Source organism: Euprymna scolopes, chromosome 30 (genome assembly GCF_053919585.1).
Source record: "Euprymna scolopes isolate OS-2025 chromosome 30, ASM5391958v1, whole genome shotgun sequence".
Taxonomy (NCBI): Eukaryota; Metazoa; Mollusca; class Cephalopoda; order Sepiida; family Sepiolidae; genus Euprymna; species Euprymna scolopes.
The window spans coordinates 82,747,582-82,767,194 of record NC_136511.1 but is presented as its reverse complement, the minus strand read 5'-3'; the positions used below and the strand labels follow the sequence as shown (position 1 = coordinate 82,767,194).

Sequence of the window (19,613 nt, the reverse complement as noted above, 5' to 3'; positions counted from 1 at the left end):
TTCAAGTCGTCAAGTGTGGCGTCTGTTCGCAGAGGAAAATCAGGGAGTGAGTGGTGTACCGAGTTCAGTGTGGAGTTTGAGGCAAACCGACTGGCAAGCAGATTAGCCTTGTCAGTTGCCGTGCAAGCAACCTCATGATTGTTTGTTAGTGGGGGAATAATTGACTGTCCATTATTAACTACGCTGTTGTAGATTTTCCAAAAATCCCGGGTTCCTAATTTCTGTGCTTCGATGCGCTTTCTGGTGGTTTCAGAGTAATCTGACTTAGCTGTGTCTATCACTCTCTTACAATTATTTCTAGCTTCTATAAACTTCTGTTTATTTGAGCTGGACTTATGTCGGTTGAATCTGCGGAACGCATGCTGCCTTTGACAAATGGCAGCTGCACAAGCAGAAGTAAACCATTGGGGGGAGTGGGGCTTGCTATAGTATTTCCGTGCGGGAACATGTGCTTCAATAGCAGTTTTGAACCATTCAGTTGTCTCATTTGCACACTGTTCCGCTGGAAGAGTAAAGATATTTTGCCATGGGGCATCTCTGATGAGCTCCCTGATGGCTTCCCAATCAGCCTTTTTGTAATACCTCGTTGTTTTGAGTAGTGGGTCTTCAGTTTTAGGGCGAGAATTTAGGCTGATTTCTACCATTATCACAGCGTGATCAGCATTCCCAAGTGGGCTATGGGCATTTGTTGTACAGTCATTGGGAACTGTTGTCAGAAAGAGATCTAGAAGTGAGGCATGTTGATCGTGCTGGTCTGGGAAACGTGTCGGAAATGTAACCATCTGAGATAGGGAATGAGATATAGAGAAGCTATATGTGGCGCTACCAGCTACGTCTGTGTGATTTGAGAATCCTAGCCAGTTACTGTGGTGGACATTGAAGTCACCAAATACATGTATTTGTGCGCTAGTATCGAGGGAGAGTGCTATATCTATGCTGTCTGAGACTTTGTTTATTAGGGTACAGTCTTGGTTTGAGGGAGAGCGGTAGAGAAAATATAAGTAGCTAATATTGTGTTGCATATTTAGTCTGAAGCACATAAAGGCCTGGCCCTCTGATTCTAGTTTTATTTCTCTAGTTAGGGGGAGGGTGTTTCGAATATAGACTCCAAGTCCATGCATATGTCTGTCCGAGTCCTTACGGTAGAGTGGGAGATAACCAGGCATGTTAAAGTGGTTAGAGGGTATGGAGGAGTGAAGGTTAGTTTCACTTAATGCTAAGATATCCGGGGTGTTTACAAGGAGAAATGACTCAACATCATCTAAGTTAGTTCTAAGCCCGCGGATATTAGTAAATGCAAGCCTCAAGGGAGGAGGCAGGTTGGTTTTCTTTGAGTTTGGTCCTGGTTTAAACGTAACTTTTGCTTGAGCTGTCATTTCATTTTATTTTATTTAAAAGTTTCAGTTAGGGTGGATGAGTGAGGGGGTGCTGGACAAGTAGTTGTGCAGAATACCAGACATGCAATACAAGTAGACCATCAGCTGTCCTCACCCACAGGATTGTGGCCTCGGGAAAGCCCACCGGGGATGAGTGCAGGGTCCCTTTCCATGCGCGACATGGCACTACAAACATCCCGATATTTTACAACTGTTGATGGAGCAGCCGCTCTAAGCGCTACCAAAGAGTTAGGGCTCCTGTACTATCAGTCGGAAACAGCAGCCAGGAACTGTCAATCCGGTACCCTCAATCCATTAGGCAAAGCCAGCCCAGTCCAACTGCACTGACATATATGGCACTGAAGCACCCCACTGTGTCCAGTTTAGGGGGATGGGATGTGGCAGGAGTGGGGAAAAGCGGCGTTCATTACCCTAGTCAGGAAACAAGGTCAACCACTGGGTGATTCAAGCGAGTCCCTGTGATAGTACCTCTACGCCTGGCCAATAGGCAAAGAAGGAGTATGAAAGCCGAGCGATAGACAGAGTCTATCTCCTCCTTAAGCAGTTTAGGTTTGCCAACCGGTGATTTGTTTGAGTCACCAGCTCTAGGAAGGTTGTCGTCCAGGACTGAAGAGGCCTCCCTCCCCTAGGTTTAGTTTCAGAGTTTTCCTTCTCCTAGACGGATGGCCTGGGAAGACCTACGGGTCCATCAGCTCCGAGGGGGTTCGCCCCGCGCCTGGGTCCTAATCCAGGTATTTCTGCGACCCCGCATGGGTAGTTAATATTTATTGGTTATTTAGGTTAATATCTCCTGGAAAATCGGGCATTTAGGTTAGCTTCTACAGAAGATTTTCACTCCTCAAGTGTGGTTTAAAAAGGGCATTATTATGCTGTCCATTTTCATTTATACTGAGAGAGGGCATACGTAAAAATTCATGCAGTGGAAGCAGTTAAATTTGCTACAGTATTGGATCGAGAGAGTCGAGTTGATGTATGGTTAGATATAGTTTTGTAAGTTTAGCAATGTATGGTTAGATATGGTTTAGTAGGTTTAGGAATGTATGGTTAGATATGGTTTAGTAGGTTTAGGAATTAGGATAAAGTGCTAGAGTATGATCTACTTTCTATTAGAAATTCTGATTTGGTGCCCAAACCGGACATTTAGTAAGACTGAAAGATTAGATATGTTCAGTATAGAGACAAGAGAACATTTGATATGGAGTACAGTTATACCTGATAGATATAGGTTATTGCATATTCTGTAAGTATAGTAAAAGTATAGATGGATGGATAAGTAGTATTGTATACGAATGCATGGAATTTTAGACAATTTGAGTAAGTTGCCTTTAGACTACAACTAAGGAGAATGACTTCGCCTTTCTCTTAATATCCGGAAGTTTTTATTTCAATGAGTACCGGTTTAGTTTGTGTAATAATTATTGCAATACTATCTCTTAATAAAGAGATATTAACGGTTACTGTTCATTATAGATTACTTTAAGTCAATGTATTGGACTAAGGCTAGTAAGTATTTACTTAGAAGCTTGGTTATGGGTTGGGAGTTATAATCGGGAGCATGCCTAGGAAATTTTAGGTGTTAATGGGTATCGATTTGCGAGTTTGTTAAGGTCAAGGGCGGAGAGCAAGGACCCATCTAAGTTACGTGAGACGGATTTGTTTAGTGTCAACTTAGGAAGTAGAGCAGATTTGATTTGTTAGTGATCAGGAGAAAGAGAATTTAAGTAAAAAATAATAAGGTTTGTCATGCAAAACAGACAAGGCAGTCATCTTGGAGGTAAAGTATCTATAGGAGGTACTTGCTTAGTATACAAGCAGCAGTATTTTGTAGTTTGGAGAGGAATTTTAGGTACAATAGTTTCATGACTTATTGCAAAAGTCCGTAGTCAAGGTGAGGGACGATGTACTTCTAATATTGAAACTGGGTTTTTCTAATTTTAAAAGTAGTTGACTAGAGTGTTATTAGGTGTTCTACTTTGCTTAGGGATAGAATAAAGATTTAAGGTAATATTCAGGGTGATATAAGCAGTTTCATGAGGATTGGATATATGATCACTGGATGTTGAACTGCTCAGGAGGATTCTTGTATCAATTAAGAAGGATGTCTTGGTGATATAAGATTTGAGAAATTAAGAGTCTGGGGATACAGAGAGCTTTGAGCCGATGAGGATTCAGTATAGGCGATTGTATATAGGTAACAAAGGTGGTTTAGTTTAGTACGCACGTATTGTACATATTAAGTATACTGCTTCAGTTCAATCCTCTAACGCAAAGGAAAATCCGTTTGCATTCCGGTTTGCAATTTTGTCAAGAGGGGAAATTTAAAAACAGCTTATCTAATTGTTGATGATATCAGTTTATAGACAATAGTATAGACTGATAAATTGTTGTGTAAGGCATAAGAGCCCCTCATCTTCAGATGAGATGATGGATCACGAGCATAAGTTCGGAGCAGGGATCCGGAAAGGAAATGGACGTGTACAAGCAAGGGGGGGTCACTGATGTTTATAACTTTTTATTTTTTTTTCCTTAAAAAAAAAAAAAAAAAAAAAAAAAAAAAATTTTTAATTTATTATTATAAAGCCAATTCTCTATCAATTATTATATATATATATTTTTTTTTACAAGGTGGTCACCATTTATCAAGGCCCGGAAGCCACTAAGGGATAAGGATTATTGTAAGTACAGTACGTTAGTGTGGAGATTTAATAAAGTGTCTACTTAAGGGGGCGGTTCATCAGGAATTTGTTTACGTTGGACTTGAAGACATCTAGGTTGTAGTCAGGTGGGAAGCAGGCAGACGGAACAGAGTTCCACAGGCGTGCAGTTCTAAGAAAGAAGCTTTGTTCATGGAATCTACGTTTTGATTTAGGCATAGATAAAAAGTGGGGAAAGTTTTTGACAGTGGATTCAGCTAGATGGGTGTTTTTCGTAAAAGATTGGCGAGGGGAGACCAGAGATTGGAGTTCAGACGAGCACCTGTCATGGAAATAACGATAAAACAAAGATAGGCTTGCAACCCAATATATAGTAGTGATTTCAAAAGTTAAAAAAAAAAAATGTCTTGAGTGCTATCAGCTAGAATCGAAACTAAAACAAAGAGCTCCCTGGTCTTAAAAAGAACAGTGCATATAGTACTGTAGATATATAATAAGCTCAATAGGTATATGTATCCTAGAACTATATTGATATTGAGTAAAAGAAATTAATAATTGTGAATTATAAATCAGTTTCAAAAGGAAAAATGAACAAAATCAACTTGAGTGTACGATCGTTTCGGAAAATGATGTTCATTTTAATAAAATTGTCAATAATTATTAACAATAATTATTGACAATAATTGACAGAGGTTTTGTCTTGGAACATCATCTCTAAGAAAGCTGTTAGCAATTTACGATGCCGTGAAGTGACATGACGTGTAAACAAAATCGTTTGTTGTTACGCATAGGTTTCAATTTCAAAACAGGAACATATATAAAAAAAATAATAGAAATAATATTAATATTCACATTAACAAAATATAGAAAGAAATAATTTTAATTCACTTCTCCTCTGTTATTATCTTCATATCAGCTGTTCTGAATCTGTATTCCATGTTCCACTTCATGGCATACTTTTGGTTTGTTTTCATTTTGAAAAAGAGAGGTATCTCTCATAATTATCAAAAACATTTTACCTTCCAGGTTATATTTTACAGTAAGTCCATATTTACTGATTTATATATGGGAAAGATTTTGAAAAATAAATAGATGTACAAAGATATATAATTTAAATGCAACCTTCGTTTATCTGTTTCTGTTTATATATCATTTCACCATCCCAGTATTCTGCATTGCTAACAACAGCCTTACATATATATTTATAAATTACCTTTTCTGTCTGTCTGAGGAACGGTCTCTATCAAATTACTCTGTCAATTTTTAGTCTATAGACTTGAAACTTGATTTGGAATTTGGACAAGCAGAACAAATTTGATTTGTTTTTTAGCAAGTAAAAATAGCTGCTATGGGTTAAAATTGAATAATGAAATGGAACTTGGCAGATATAAGTGTTATTTCTAGACATGCACAAATATACACTTATATGCTTAACAACTTTAAATTTTAAGGTTTGGATATTTATATGTATTTAGCTCAGATGATAATGGATAACACTGGAGAGTTACAGGTCATGGTTTGGATTCTAGTCGATGGCACCCAAATCATATTTTTTAATCTTTGCAATTGAGTACAATATAATAAGAGTAGTGGTCGATGGACAAAAATCAGAGGCCTGCAGTATTAATGCTGGAGTCCCTCAAGGGTCAATCCTGGGCCCAACTCTCTTCCTGATCTACATCAATGACCTCCCTAAACACATACTTAAATCATTCGTTGACATCTATGCTGATGACACGACCATCTATGGCAACACATCAAAGGCTGTAAATGACAAAGTTCTCTCTGATCTCGAGGGCGTGGTTCAGTGGGGGAAGAGGTGGCTGGTTACCTTTAATGCATCTAAAACCAAACTCCTATCTTTACATCATCAATGCTCTGATCCCCATCTGGCATCAATTGAAATGGATGGCTCTCGTCTAAGAGAAGTCCCGTGTTTTGACAAGCTTCTGGGTTTGACATTTACTCATGATCTGAAATGGAACGCGTACATCAAGTCTGTTGCCAAGGTCGCTGGAAAGATGGTGGGATCCTTCTACCGCTCCAGAAGATATCTCACTACTGATGCAATTCTCTATCTATATAAAAGCCAAGTACGTCCAAGGATAGAATACTGCTGCCATATCTGGGCAGGAGCTGCTAAAAACAGTCTATCCTGCCTTGACAGAGTACAAAATAGACTTCGTGGCTTAGTGGGGGATGCCCTTTTCTCTACCCTGCAACCTCTCTCCCACAGAAGAGACATTGCGAGCCTATCCTTTTTTTATCGTTATTTCCATGGCAGGTGCTCGTCTGAACTCCAATCTCTGGTCCCCCCTCGCCAATCTTTCACGAAAAACACCCGTCTAGCTGAATCCACTGTGAAAAATTTCCCCTACTCTTTATCTGTGCCTAAATCAAAACGTGGATTCCATGAACAAAGCTTCTTTCTTAGAACTGCACGCCTGTGGAACTCTGTTCCATCTGCCTGCTTCCCACCTGACTACAACTTAGATGTCTTCAAGTCCAACATTAACAAATTCCTGATGAACCGCCCCCTTAAGTAAACACTTCATCAAATCTCCACATTAACGTACTGTACTTGCAATAACCCTTATCCCTGAGTGGCTTCCGGGCCTTGATAAGTGGTGATCACCGTGTAAAAAAAAATAAAAAATAAAATAATTAATAAAATATTGGCTCTATAATATTAAATACAAAATCTATATGCATTAAAATACACAATTTAAATAAGAATATAAGCAATAAATGTAACATTTAAATTTTAATGTTTTTTCATTCTTTGGGGACATTAGCAATCCCTTAAACAGTAAAATTTACAACAAAAATAAATAATGCATCCACATTACTTACCCTGTTGCCTCCTCTAGTCTCAAAATAATTCCCTACTTATATAACAGTCATTCTATCTTCATACATTTTTTGTTTTTTGTTTCATCCTTATGTTTTATACTTTATCTATCTTCCCTCTACGTTTTATTTTTAAGTTTATTGTACATTTCCATCCTAATGTATCCTATATTAGACATTGCATTTCCTTATATTGGTAATTTAGCTACCTTCTCTTCTGATGAGAAGCAGTAGGCTTCGAAATGCCTAGGTATAAAGAGTGTTAATAACCCTTCTTTCTATTGATGTCTCTCCTTATTGATCTGACACATTAATTCATATACACCTATATTTATTTATCTTGTCTTAAATTTCATTTTATTTATTTATGTGTGTGTGTGTGTGTATATTTAAGCAACAAATAAAATTATACCTTGTTTTATTGTTTTTATTTTTTCGATTTTTCTTAGTATAAAAGGGAAAGGTAGTTTGCTTGAAGCATTGCTGGTAAATAACTATGGCAGAGTATAAGAAAGCAACCGGGTGTGACATATAAACAAAAAGAGGTCTTGTAGAGGTTTTTTTCTTTCATCTTCGTATATCAATATATTTTCCCAAACAATCACAAATACAAATCAGTAAAGACGGACTTACTGTTTGGAATAACCAGGATAATGGAAATATCTTAGTATCTTTTTTTTTGTGAAAATCAAAAACACTATTATTAGCATTACAAGCGTATGCTGTATTTTCGATGACATCGGCAATATTACATACCTAATGTGCTTCAACAAGTCATATCTTTTTTATTTGTTGGTCAATTTTTAAAAGAATTACATTGATGAAAAAAGAGAATAGAATAAGCATTCCAATGATGTTAATTTATTTTTCTTTTATATGTTCAATGTTTTTATGCTCCAGTTAAAAATGAAAAATTGGTAAAAAAAAATGACAACAAAAAGGGAAACACTTTTTTCAATGTTTTCATTTCATACATTACGTTTGGATACATATGCGCGGGGTCAAATTTGATTGGATATGGCTGAAATTTTACAGGCTATGTAAACAAAGAAGTCCATCTCTACTGGTGTTTGATTTTTATTTTTACGACCACAGGAAGCAAAGTTATTACCGAGCAAAGTTGACAAAGAATATTTCAAAATTGATAAGATAAATCGGCATATATCATCCATTTTCATATAGATAATAGTTTAAGAATTATTTTCATATATAATATGTAAATATTTGAGAATTATTAATTGCACGGAATTTTCTTTAAAATGTTATCTTTTATAGAAATCAAATCCGCTTACAGAAAAACGGTTGCTAAGCACGTCATGCGCTGAGCTTACTAAAATATTCTCTTAAAAATAGAAAACTGTCTTATTAGACTAGTCATTTTTTATTCTGAGTTTGTCAATTTAAAAAAATTATTTTCAAGTTTTTCAAATTTGATTTTCAAACAATACTGTTTTTGTTGTTTTTTAACGTTTTTAGTACACATGCACTGAAAGAGTTAAAAAACAACAAAATGTACAAAGTACATGCATTTCTCTTAACATTGTTTTTTAGTGGTCAAAAAAAAAATACATAACAAATAAAAGGTACTTGTGCACTTATACTACCATGCTGAAATAATAATATTATTTAGAAACCCATTCTTAACATGGGAAAGGAAGGGTGTTTTTTGTTAACTATTTTGTACTTTCACCTAACAATTAAAAAAAATATCGTGAAACTTGAATTTATTTTAAACTCATTGTCAAGACCATTTTTTTGAATCTGTAAAACAAATACGTTTTTTTTTTAACTGAGGATATCATAATAATAATAATTAGGCGGTTCGATAAAAAATTTCATTGTGATGCATTTTGTAAATTTTTACCTTGTTTCCACCTTAACATTTTTCTTTAAAATGACTACCTTTAAAGGTTTTCGGGTATGCTGAAAATGAATATCGCATTTAAATTTTCCACAAATGAGTAGCTTTCCGGATATTAAGCAATGTCATTTCTTATGTTATTACTGGTGGACATCTTGGTATGCGTGTTTGTGCATAGTTTCTCAGGACTGCGCTTACACGTACCAAGATGGCTCCCAGCGATAACATAAGAAATGACATTGCTTAATATCTGGAAAACTACTTATTTGGAGAAAACTTAAATGCGATATTCGTTTTCAGCATACCCTAAAACCTATAGTTGTAATCATTTTAAATGTTAAGGTGGAAACAAGGTAAAAAATTACTGTTTTATTTCTTTGTTTACATAATTGGATTTTCAGTAAAACAATAGAAATGACAAAAATTACAATCAACTGGTGAATATATAGTTGTTGCTTATCAGGATTCCTGTATCCTGGTACTGTGAAAGCTACATCGAGAATTCATGTAGAGTACGATTTATGGCTGCATCTCAGAAAATAAATATTTTGGTCCAGATAGAGAGGATTTACAAAACTGAAAATTGGACTGGTCCCAAAATGCATAAGTTCTGGTGGACTATGGAATTTCCATCTTTTACAGAAATCCAAAATCTATATGAAAAATTGTCTTTGATTTATTTCTGAGATTAATTCATATCTACTCAATTTTTTTTTTTTTCTTTCAGGAGAGTAGTAAATACCGGCCATGAATGCTCTTTAGGCATTCCATGGCTACACTCCAGATTAAGCTCTCCTTTGGTGAGGAGGCAGGAAAATGCCTATTCTCAATAAAGCTATATTTAAATACCACTATAATACTTAGTTTTGTTCATGAATAGACACCCACTGTATGATATCACGCGCTAGTTTTAAAAAAATTGAAATTTGTATATCTGAATTTATAATTCATGGCTTATGGTAAAGAGATACATCAGATTTGACTACATAATAAGAAAGAGCACACAATTTTACATAAGAGTGCCAAGTTTCATGAGAATAGCTTAAAAAATAAATAAATGGTGACGAAATTACCGAATTTCTTGAAATGTTGAGGTCTGTAATTTAGCCCACTTTTTCTAAAGAAAAATGTCCACGGAAAAGCCTAAATTTTGGCACTTAAAATTCTCATAACTTCTGAACTACTGATAGTATTTGCATAATTTAAACGGGTTTAAGCATCTTTTACATAGCTCTTTTCATGCAAGTTGATAAAATAACAATTATCTAAAAAGAAAAAATCAACTTGTAATGCTACTATTATAAGTTCCACAGGTATCACAAACATTTTTGATCTGATGTCAGAATTGACATCTTTGGGTGTGGGAGCAAATGAATGAGTAGGCTGGAAAAACTGGAGAAGAAAACTATTTTCAGTAGCCACACAGGGTCAGTATTTACAGACAGTGGGGAACCAGAGTTTTTGGGGGGACCTTTAATAAGCTCAATTCTGGGGTCAGAATTTGGGTCACATGGAAAATGGTAGTATTATAACAAGTACTTTAATATATTGTTATTGGTTTGATTGACTATATTGTTAATTCTAGATTGTTGGGTAGTTATGTGGATGACTGAGTATTTTTAACTTTTTAAAGATGACTTTCAGAATGTATTATTTTTGTATTACTAGGATCTGTCTTAAATTGGAGTGGGTGGATAGTTATGAAAAATCGAAAAAATAAAAAAGGTATAATTAAATAAAAGCTGTTATTTTTAACAATGTTTATATATAAGAGACAGATGGATGCCAATATGTTAAAATTTGTACTCCTTAAGAGAAAGAAAAAAAAATCAAGAAAAGGAGTAAAAATTAAGAAAAAGGGAAAAAGTGAGAAAAATGGATGAATGTGGACAATAACAGTTGGTGTGAATTAATTATTTTATATGTGTGCATTTTGGCATATGGAGTTTTATCAATTGAATGTAGACATTGATGAAGCTGCATTGTGAAATGTTTTAATTATTTATACCATAAAAAAATGCATATTTTTAAAATGAAAAGTGACAATTTTCTGTAAATAGAGTGTTTATGGCTAAAATATAGAATGTCGTTCTAAATTGATTATATGTTATATATACTAGACTTTTTAGTCCATTAAAAACGGCATATCAACACTTTGTGAGTTATTTAATACCGAATCCAGTTATTTTGGGAATAGTATTCGATGTTGTATCCAGTTATTTTATGAGATTTTTATTCTTCAAGCTCCTTGTATTTTCAATCGTTAGTTCGTAGCTTTTGATTTGGTTGTTTTATAGTGGATTTTGTCATTTTTGTTCTCTGCCTTGCAGAATATGATTGTGTTTTGCGATGGGAGGGGGAAAAGGGTTACAGTATTATTAAGTCCTGTATTATGAATGTAGTTATATTGTTGATAGTGTTTTATATTCAAATTGTTCTCATTCTTAAGGAAGGTTTCTTGGAGATAAATAACCAAAGGATTAAATTTGGTTTGCAACAAAATTTCATTGTAATTTGCCTTCAATCCACGGCAATTCCATTGGATTTTCTTGTAATTCATGAGGATTTTTTTTTTGGTTTGAGGAGTAACTTCAGTTTCCATGTCTTCTAATTCCATAAATCTATTTGTAGTAGTAGTAGTAGTGGCTTCTGTTTGTGGTAATTTCTTTATATTATTTTGTTTTTTGGTAGATGTATTTTTTGTTTGTTTTTCAAGTGTGTTTTTTTCACCACTTTCTTTCTTTAACTGACTTTGTTTTTCCTTAGTTTTGTCGTTTTCAGCATCTGCATGACATACTGGTGATTTTTGTGGTCTGTCTTTTGATCAACTTTGTTTTCTTGGATGTTCTGATTTTGGTTGAGAATTTGTTTTATTGGTAACATTAGTTGATGATTTAATGGGATCATTACTTTTTAATATATTTAGTTTGATTTCATTCATAAATTTGGGCCAATCGTTTGGTCCCAATTGTAACAATTTGTTTGTTAGTATTTCGTATTTGGAGTTTTGGTTAGTGATTTTGGATGATATACAACTTGAGATGACTTGAGAGTACGTCTTTTCCTTCATGTATCCATCTATTTTCCTGGCTTCGAGGAAGGAGATGTTTTTGGTATGTTTTATTGACACTACTTCCTTTTCTTTCTTCCAGATTCTGCATGCTCTAGCATAAGCAGGATGGTTTTCTCCACAATTTGCACATTTGCAATCAAGACTGCAGTCATTGACAGTGTGGTCTGGATCTCTCTGGCCACATCTGCCGCACACTGCTCGTCCCCTACATGCATCCTCATGGTGCCCAAACTTCTGGCATTTAAAGCACCAAAGTGGGTTTGGTATAAAGGGTTCAACTTTTTGAATGTTGAACCCAATTTTGATTTCTTTTGGGATAGTGGGTCTATCAAACTGCATAATGTAAGTGTTCGTATATATAGTCTGATTCTCTTTTTTTATTGTAATTCTTTTAACGTTTATTACTCCTTGGTTTTTAAGTTCTTTTGTTATCTCTTCAGTAGTCTTTCGTCTTTACTACACCTTTGGATGTATTCAGATTCTTGTGTGGATAAGTTTTGATATTTATGTTGTGGAAAGTTTTCATTCCTAGGAGAAAAGTGGCATGTTTTTCTCTTTCCACTTCCACCAGTAGGGTTTTATTTTTTAAAGTTTTTACATTTTTGGGGTAATATATGCCGATATAATTTTATGTATAATAAACGGTGATAAGTCAGTTATTTTGGTTTCTTCGGTGGATTCCAATACAATAAATTTTGAGGATGTTTGATATAGTTTATTATCTGAACTATCCGAGTTGACGTGTTGGCGCTTGGAATTTTTATACTTAGCCATATATATATATATATATATTTTAAATTCATTGTTTATGCGCCCCACCCACTTCAGAGTCCAATATTGGGGCATGTTAAGGGGGAAACCATTCGCCTTGTCATACCATGGCTACATAAACAGGATACATGTTCCAAATGGGAGCCATGAGCACCCATAATCCTTTAGTTACACAATCCAAGTCATTTGTGGTAACTTCCGGCACTATACAGCTATGTCATGACTTTAATCATTTCGCACATTTGACCCTAGCCTTCTAACACATGGAAAAGAGGGGAAAATATGTATATAGTTTATAGTGGTACAGGGTAGAACTGTATTTGTTACTGTTTACAGGAATTTGAAGTAGATGTGTTAGGGCTTGACGTAACTAGCTGATTGATCGGATCGGGCCCCTCCTACCGTCAGTCTAGCCTTGTACGAGGCCAAAGTGGAGTGTTGCAACTGATATCTTTAATTTCACTAGATATCAGTTGCTCAGCCACCAGGATCCTTTTCCAAGTCATTACGGGTCACCACCCACGGCCAACAGGTGGCACCATTGAAAGGCTTTTACTCTCTGTAGGGGGACAGTCGGTGTATTCTAATGCCTCACCGACGGGGTTGGGAAGTAGGGAAGGGAAAAAAAGGGGAAGGGGGCTGTTGTTTTTGTAGAACATAATTAAGTTTTACAAAAGAGAATAGAAACAAAAACAGAAGTTTAATGAAGATGCATTTCGGCTCAGAAAGCCACTAGATAGCCTGATCTGGTAGCACCAGCCCATTAAAAATAGGAAAATTTATAGCTGGTTGACTTAGAAGGAGTGCTTTATATTAAATTCATATGGTTAAATTAGAGCTCATTTTTGCATTGAATATTAATTCTGTTAATCCCTAACTGTACATCAAGGAGCTACTATAATACTTAGTCCACTGCACCTTATCCTAACAAAGCTCTATATAAAATTTCAGTCAGATCGGATCAGTAGTTTCTAAGAAAAAGTAGAACAGACAGACAGACTAAAAGAAATATACAAGCAGGTCGTCCAGCATTGCCAGCATTAAATATATTTTAATCCATGCAGATTATGCATTTTTTATTATAGAAACAATTCTTTATTGATTATTATATTGAACCTAATATAATTGTGAGATTTAAATTTATATATATATATATATATATATATATATATATATATATATATATATATGACTCTGGGTGCCATCAGCTAGAATTAAAACCAAAACATACAACTCTCTATCCTCATTCCTCAGCCTCTGACCCACGCCCATATATATATATATCGCAAGCCAGCTTTAGTTTTGCTGCTTTGGGATGAATTTTGCTTAGGGTTTTTTTTTTTTTTTGCTTGATTGTCTCCCCTGTGACCTTGCTAGGCCACTAATATATATATATATATATATATAATTCATCTGTCATCCCGTTTTAAAAGATGGAATCACCCAATTGTCGAAGACAAAATTCAAGCAAGAAAGGTCAAACGTCAACAGAGTTTTATAATTACATAGATATATGGTGGAAAAAATATCTACTTACAAATATTCTGGATGAAGAACTGGCACCAAATTCAGAAAATGAAGATTCAGCTTTTCTTCTGGGAAAGAAAAAAAAAAAACAGATAAAAATTGTTTCATGTTTTCAGAATTTTCAAGATATTTCAATTATTCAGACGATTATTCTTATCTTGTTTGTTACTTTTACAATGCTTTGATTGCAAGTTAAAAGTTCAAGTCATACTACAGGACTAATACTAAAAAAATAAAATAAAAATCACTTCTACCCGGTTATGGCTGATGAAACAATAACCTAAAAGGGTTTTATTCAAAATTTCATGTACACTTCTGAGTAGAAGATAAAAATTTACAATTATATTTTTGAAATTTCGGATTATTCAAAATACTGTTTTTATCTTGAATGTTATTTTCACAATGGTTCAGGTGATGTAACCTTTGATCTTCTTCTTCTTCAGGTATATCTTGTTGAACTTGGTAATTTTTCTTGTTAACTCAGAAATCTGCATAGAATTTGGAACAGAAACCTTTATTTAATTAACGAGGGTAGCATGCTCTTGTTCTGTCAGCCATAATCGGGTAGAAGTCCTAAATAATTCGCAATTGTATTCTGAAAATTTCCCCCACTGAGGACAGAACCTTCAACTTTCAAAAGAGTTTCACTTACAATCGAATTTTACCTGGTACTTTATCCATTACGCCATGGGTTCTTGTTACCCCTGTGGATTAAATAAAGGATACCATTCAAAAATTCCATGAAGATTCCCAAGTTCAACAGAAAGATTCTCGAATTTGACAAAATACACCTGAAGAAGGTCGGAGGTTACATCAGTCGAAACATGAAAATAACACTCAAAACAAGAACTGTAGTCTGAATAATCCAATTAATCCCAGAAAACGTTTGAAAAAAAAAAAAAAAAAAAAAAAAAAAAAGCACCTGAAGAAGGTCAAAGGAAACATGAAAATAACAACCGAGATAAGTACGCTACTTAAAATAATCCTAAAATTGTTTCGTTTTGAAAAAGAGAGAAACCCTTTTATATATTCAAGATGCAAAAATGATTATCCGTTTATATGCAAGAAGTGTAAGACAATAAAGATGAGAACTCAGATGAGGAGAAAGTATGTTTGGATGATGAGACTGTTGAGCTGGTTAGATTGCAAGAGTTATCATTACTAACCAGCAGAGTGTTACCATCGTCAACTAAGTGAAGACTCTATCAGGTAGGTGCACACAGTGTGATGAAGTATGGAAGTGAAACTTGACCAATGAGAGTTGAGGACACACGCTGCACAGAGAAAAATGATATGATGGGGGTGTAATATGAGTTTTAAACACAGGCTTAGATGACCCTAAAGGAATCTGAAGAATATAGGGACATGTGTGCAAAACAGGAGACTTCTGTGGTTTGAGCACATTGAAAAACTGGATGAGAGTTCATGGATTAGCAGATGCATAATAGTTGAGGTAGTAGAGTCAGTTGATAGGTGAAGGCCAAGGAAAATTTGGGAAGAAGTAAAAAGGATGGATTTCGGTGAAAGGGAGAGAATTAAACGTCTGACTAGGGATAGGCTAGTTTGGAAATCAATTTCTAAAAGCTGTCCAACACATGCCAGCATGTAAAATGGACATTAAATAGAATATGATGATGATGATATTTTATCCCAAGCAAATGTTATTAAAGTGTAATAGATTCAACTGAATTGTGACCGTTTAGCCTATTCCATAATGCATGTAAATGTTTAGCTCCCATAACTAAGAGTAGGAATCCCAAACTAAAATTTTATTATTATTATATGTAAAATTGGTTCTTACCCAGAATTTCCTTTATATTAAACTAGCAAGGGTGCCCGGCATTGCCTGGGATGTTTGGAGGTGTGTGTTGAGAAAAAAATAAAAGTGTTAATAGGCAGGCAGGCAGGCAGGCAGGCAGAAAAGAAAGTGAAAGAAAACCTGATATTTTACCACTACACTATGACGTCAAAGGAAGTGAAAAGCATTCAAATTTAGCAATGTCAATCAAAAAATTGTCAATGTAATAATAATTAAGTTAAGAATCATAGGAGTCTGCGAAGAAATGAAAGTGGCTTTTAAACCTGGCCTGGGGCCAGTCAAGCTTTCGCTTTCTCTTGTATTTATTTTCTTCCTGTAAAATGTTTTTGACTCCTAATAGGGGGTATGAGACCAATGAATTCGCCAGTCATTTTTATAACCACCGGCTGTGCTAAACAACCAATGAAAACCTTCCAAAGTTACTATAAAAATTGTAAAATTTTGGATTCAATCAGTTCGCCGTTAACTATGTCACGGACCACATTTGATTCTTGGCCGCCATCTTGGTTACTGGTAATTACACTCAGGATCTGATCTGAACTATGCCGCCATCTTTGTTCAACATAATGTCTCAACACTTAACAGGTTATGCGCCCAGCCATCGTCTTTTCTTTGACGGATCGGAATCTAAATTTGAATTGTGGCAGGTAAAATTTCTGGGATATCTAAGGATTCGAAAACTACACAAAGTGATACAATTTCCAACAGAGAATCCAAACGACCCCGAATTTCTCGAAAAGAACGCGACTGTTTTTGCAGAACTGATTCAATGCTTAGACGATAGAAGTCTGTCTCTGATTATAAGAGACGCCTTGGATGACGGACAGAAAGCATTGAACATATTAAGAGAATATTATTTATCAAAAGGGAAACTGAAAATAATATCCCTATATACGGAACTAACGTCTCTGAAACGTAATGAGGATGAAACTATTACCGACTATGTTATAAGAGCAGAAACAACCACCAATGCCTTAAAACTCTCAGGTGAAATAAGCGATAGCTTGTTGATATCAATGACCCTCAAGGGACTTCCAGCCGATTTTAAACGATTTACAACTGTTATAACGCAAAAAGACAAACTCATAAATTTCAGTGAATTTAAAATGGCATTGCGTAGTTATGAAGAGACTAATCAGATGATCGTGGACAATAATAACTCCAGCAATATTATGAAGTTCAAAAATACTTCTCGAAAACAGACACCACTAAATTATGCACCTCACTGCAATGTGTTCCCCAAAAGTAATTTTCCCAAGAAAAAGAATAAAATTATCTGCTATAATTGTGGACGACCCAACCACAAAAGTTTCCAATGTCGATATATAAACACTCTAAAATGGACTCTATAAAAAATATTGAGAACTTTGAGGAAGAACATACATTTCTATTCACACGTAACTTTGACAATACCACAAATCTCCTTGTAGAATGTGGTGCTGCAGCACCCGTTATCACCAAGGAATGTGATTTTATTAATTTTGATTCAAACTTGTGACAGTAGTCAAATAAATGATACAGTCTTGAAAAGAGGTGATGCTAAAATATTACTAAAAAATAATAAAGGTGAAATCTGTAACTGTATTCTAAAGAATGCTCTGTTCATACCTACATTTAAGCAAGACATATTTTCCGTGCTGCCTGCAATTAAACAAGGCGTGAATATAAAGTTTTGCCAAAACAAGCCAAAATTGATATACCCCAATGGAACTATATTTGACATTAAATAAAATGGCCGACTATATTATTTAAAAAGTATGGCTCCCTCAAAAACTGCCTGTCACGACTTGAAATCCTGGCATAAAATTCTAGGACACTGCAATATAGCTGATATTAAAAAATTACCAAATGTAGTCGAAGGCATGAAAATAATACCTTCAGACAATCTCCCAAATTGTGATGTGTGTGCACAGGGGAAAATGACAAAATATATACAGGGTGAACAGAAAGTCCTTGGACCAATTCAAAAGTGGTTTATTAATAGAAAATTACAAAAATATAAATTAAACATGAATGAAAATTATAAGTTAGGAAACCAAGAATAAATTCAAATTAGTTATTTTCAATGTGATGTCCCTTCCTTTCGATTAGACATTCAATTCTCTGTCGGAAGTTACCAACCGAGGCACGCAGCGTTTCCTGAGGTATTTTAGCCCTTTCACTCAGAAGAGATGTCTTTAAAGCATCAACACTTGGATGAACAATTGAACAGACCTTTGCCTCCAACAAAGACCACACCGAAAAATCCATGGGATTCAAATCAGGCGATGCAGGAGGCCACATCTCCTTACTCCAGAATCTTGGAAAATGACGTTGGCACCAGTCCTGAGTTTTCTGGAGGTGTGGGATGGTGCTCCATCTTGTTGGAAGGTGAAAGGCTGATCTTTGAAGTGTTTCTTCATCTCTTCAAATGCTGGAACCAAAATATCGTTAATGATGTGATCTGTGTTGATCTTTACCCCCTGCTCCACGAAAACCAGAGGCGACTTCCAAGATTTGGAGACTGCAGCCCACACCATGAGGGAAGATGGCTTTTGTCGGCGGAAAACTATTCTCACGGAGTCATCAATGTCTGCTGAAGATTTTGCGTAAACTTTGTCGTTCTGATTGTTAACAGTCGCTTCAATTGTGAAGAGTTTTTCATCAGAAAAAATGATCTCTCGCTCTGCCGTGCCAGCCTTCAGTTCTCCAAGAAGAAGCTTTGCTCTTTCAAGTCTCTTGTGCTTTTGGGCAGGTGTGAGGTACTGTCTCTTTCTAATCTTGTAGGGGGACAACTGGATATCGTTTTTAACAATTGTTCTCATCGAGGACACGCTCACATTCATGTCTTTAGCCATTTGTCTTGCAGATCTCTTCGGGTTCCTCCTTACCCTCTCTCGGACAGCTTTAATCACCTTCTTTGTTCGAGCAGTGCGAGGTCTTCCACTCCTAGGACGGTCTTCAGATGTACCAAGTTCCTTAAATCTGTTCACAACATGGTACACGGTGGATTTAGCCACTTTCAAGAGCTTAATAATCTCTGAGTTTGTCCTTCCCGCGCAATGAAGCTGAATTATGGCCTCTCGTTTGCTCATTTTTCTGAAAGTTTAAACAAAATTATTTTAATATTTTTGTTGAAAATAATTAGATCAATAGTTAGACTAAATACTTACTTTATTCGAAAAGAGAAAAAGTGATTTTAACAATATCTAATTTTAAAACTAAAAATGGTTCAAGGACTTTCTGTTCACCCTGTAAGCTGAACGCCAGACAAAAAAGCTACGAAAATTCTCTCACTTGTGCACTGTGACTTGGCAGGTCCAATCAGCCCAATGGAGAGAAATAATCTAAGGTACATTTTGAACTTTATTGATAATTTTTCTGGTTTAATTATAATTTAATTTCTAAAAAACAAATCTGACACTATCCTCGCCACTAAGAAATATTTAGCGGATATTGCCCCGTACGGCTCAGTAAAATGTATTCGCTCAGACAATGGGACTGAATTTACTAGTAAAAACTTTGAACTTCTATTAATTAACCACCATATTAAGCACGAAAAATCTGCGCCGTATTCGCCCTTCCAAAATGGCACCGCAAAAAGGGCATGGCAAACCCTTTTTGAGATGACAAGATGCCTACTTATCGAATTGAAATTAGCGCATAAATAAAAAAACCTATA

The 19,613-nt window shown here is 35.3% G+C and overlaps 1 protein-coding gene across 2 annotated transcripts in view; it reads right to left on the bottom strand.

Annotated features, from left to right (window-relative positions):
* Nucleotides 1-19,613, bottom strand: part of LOC145254862 (cyclin-dependent kinase 10-like) — an 89,350-nt gene that overhangs the window by 10,746 nt on the left and 58,991 nt on the right. For both annotated transcript variants that reach the window (XM_080113722.1, XM_080113723.1), the window contains exon 16: nt 14,144-14,201. In XM_080113722.1, the coding sequence (XP_079969848.1) occupies nt 14,144-14,201 (58 nt within the window). The remainder of the gene's footprint in view (nt 1-14,143; nt 14,202-19,613) is intronic.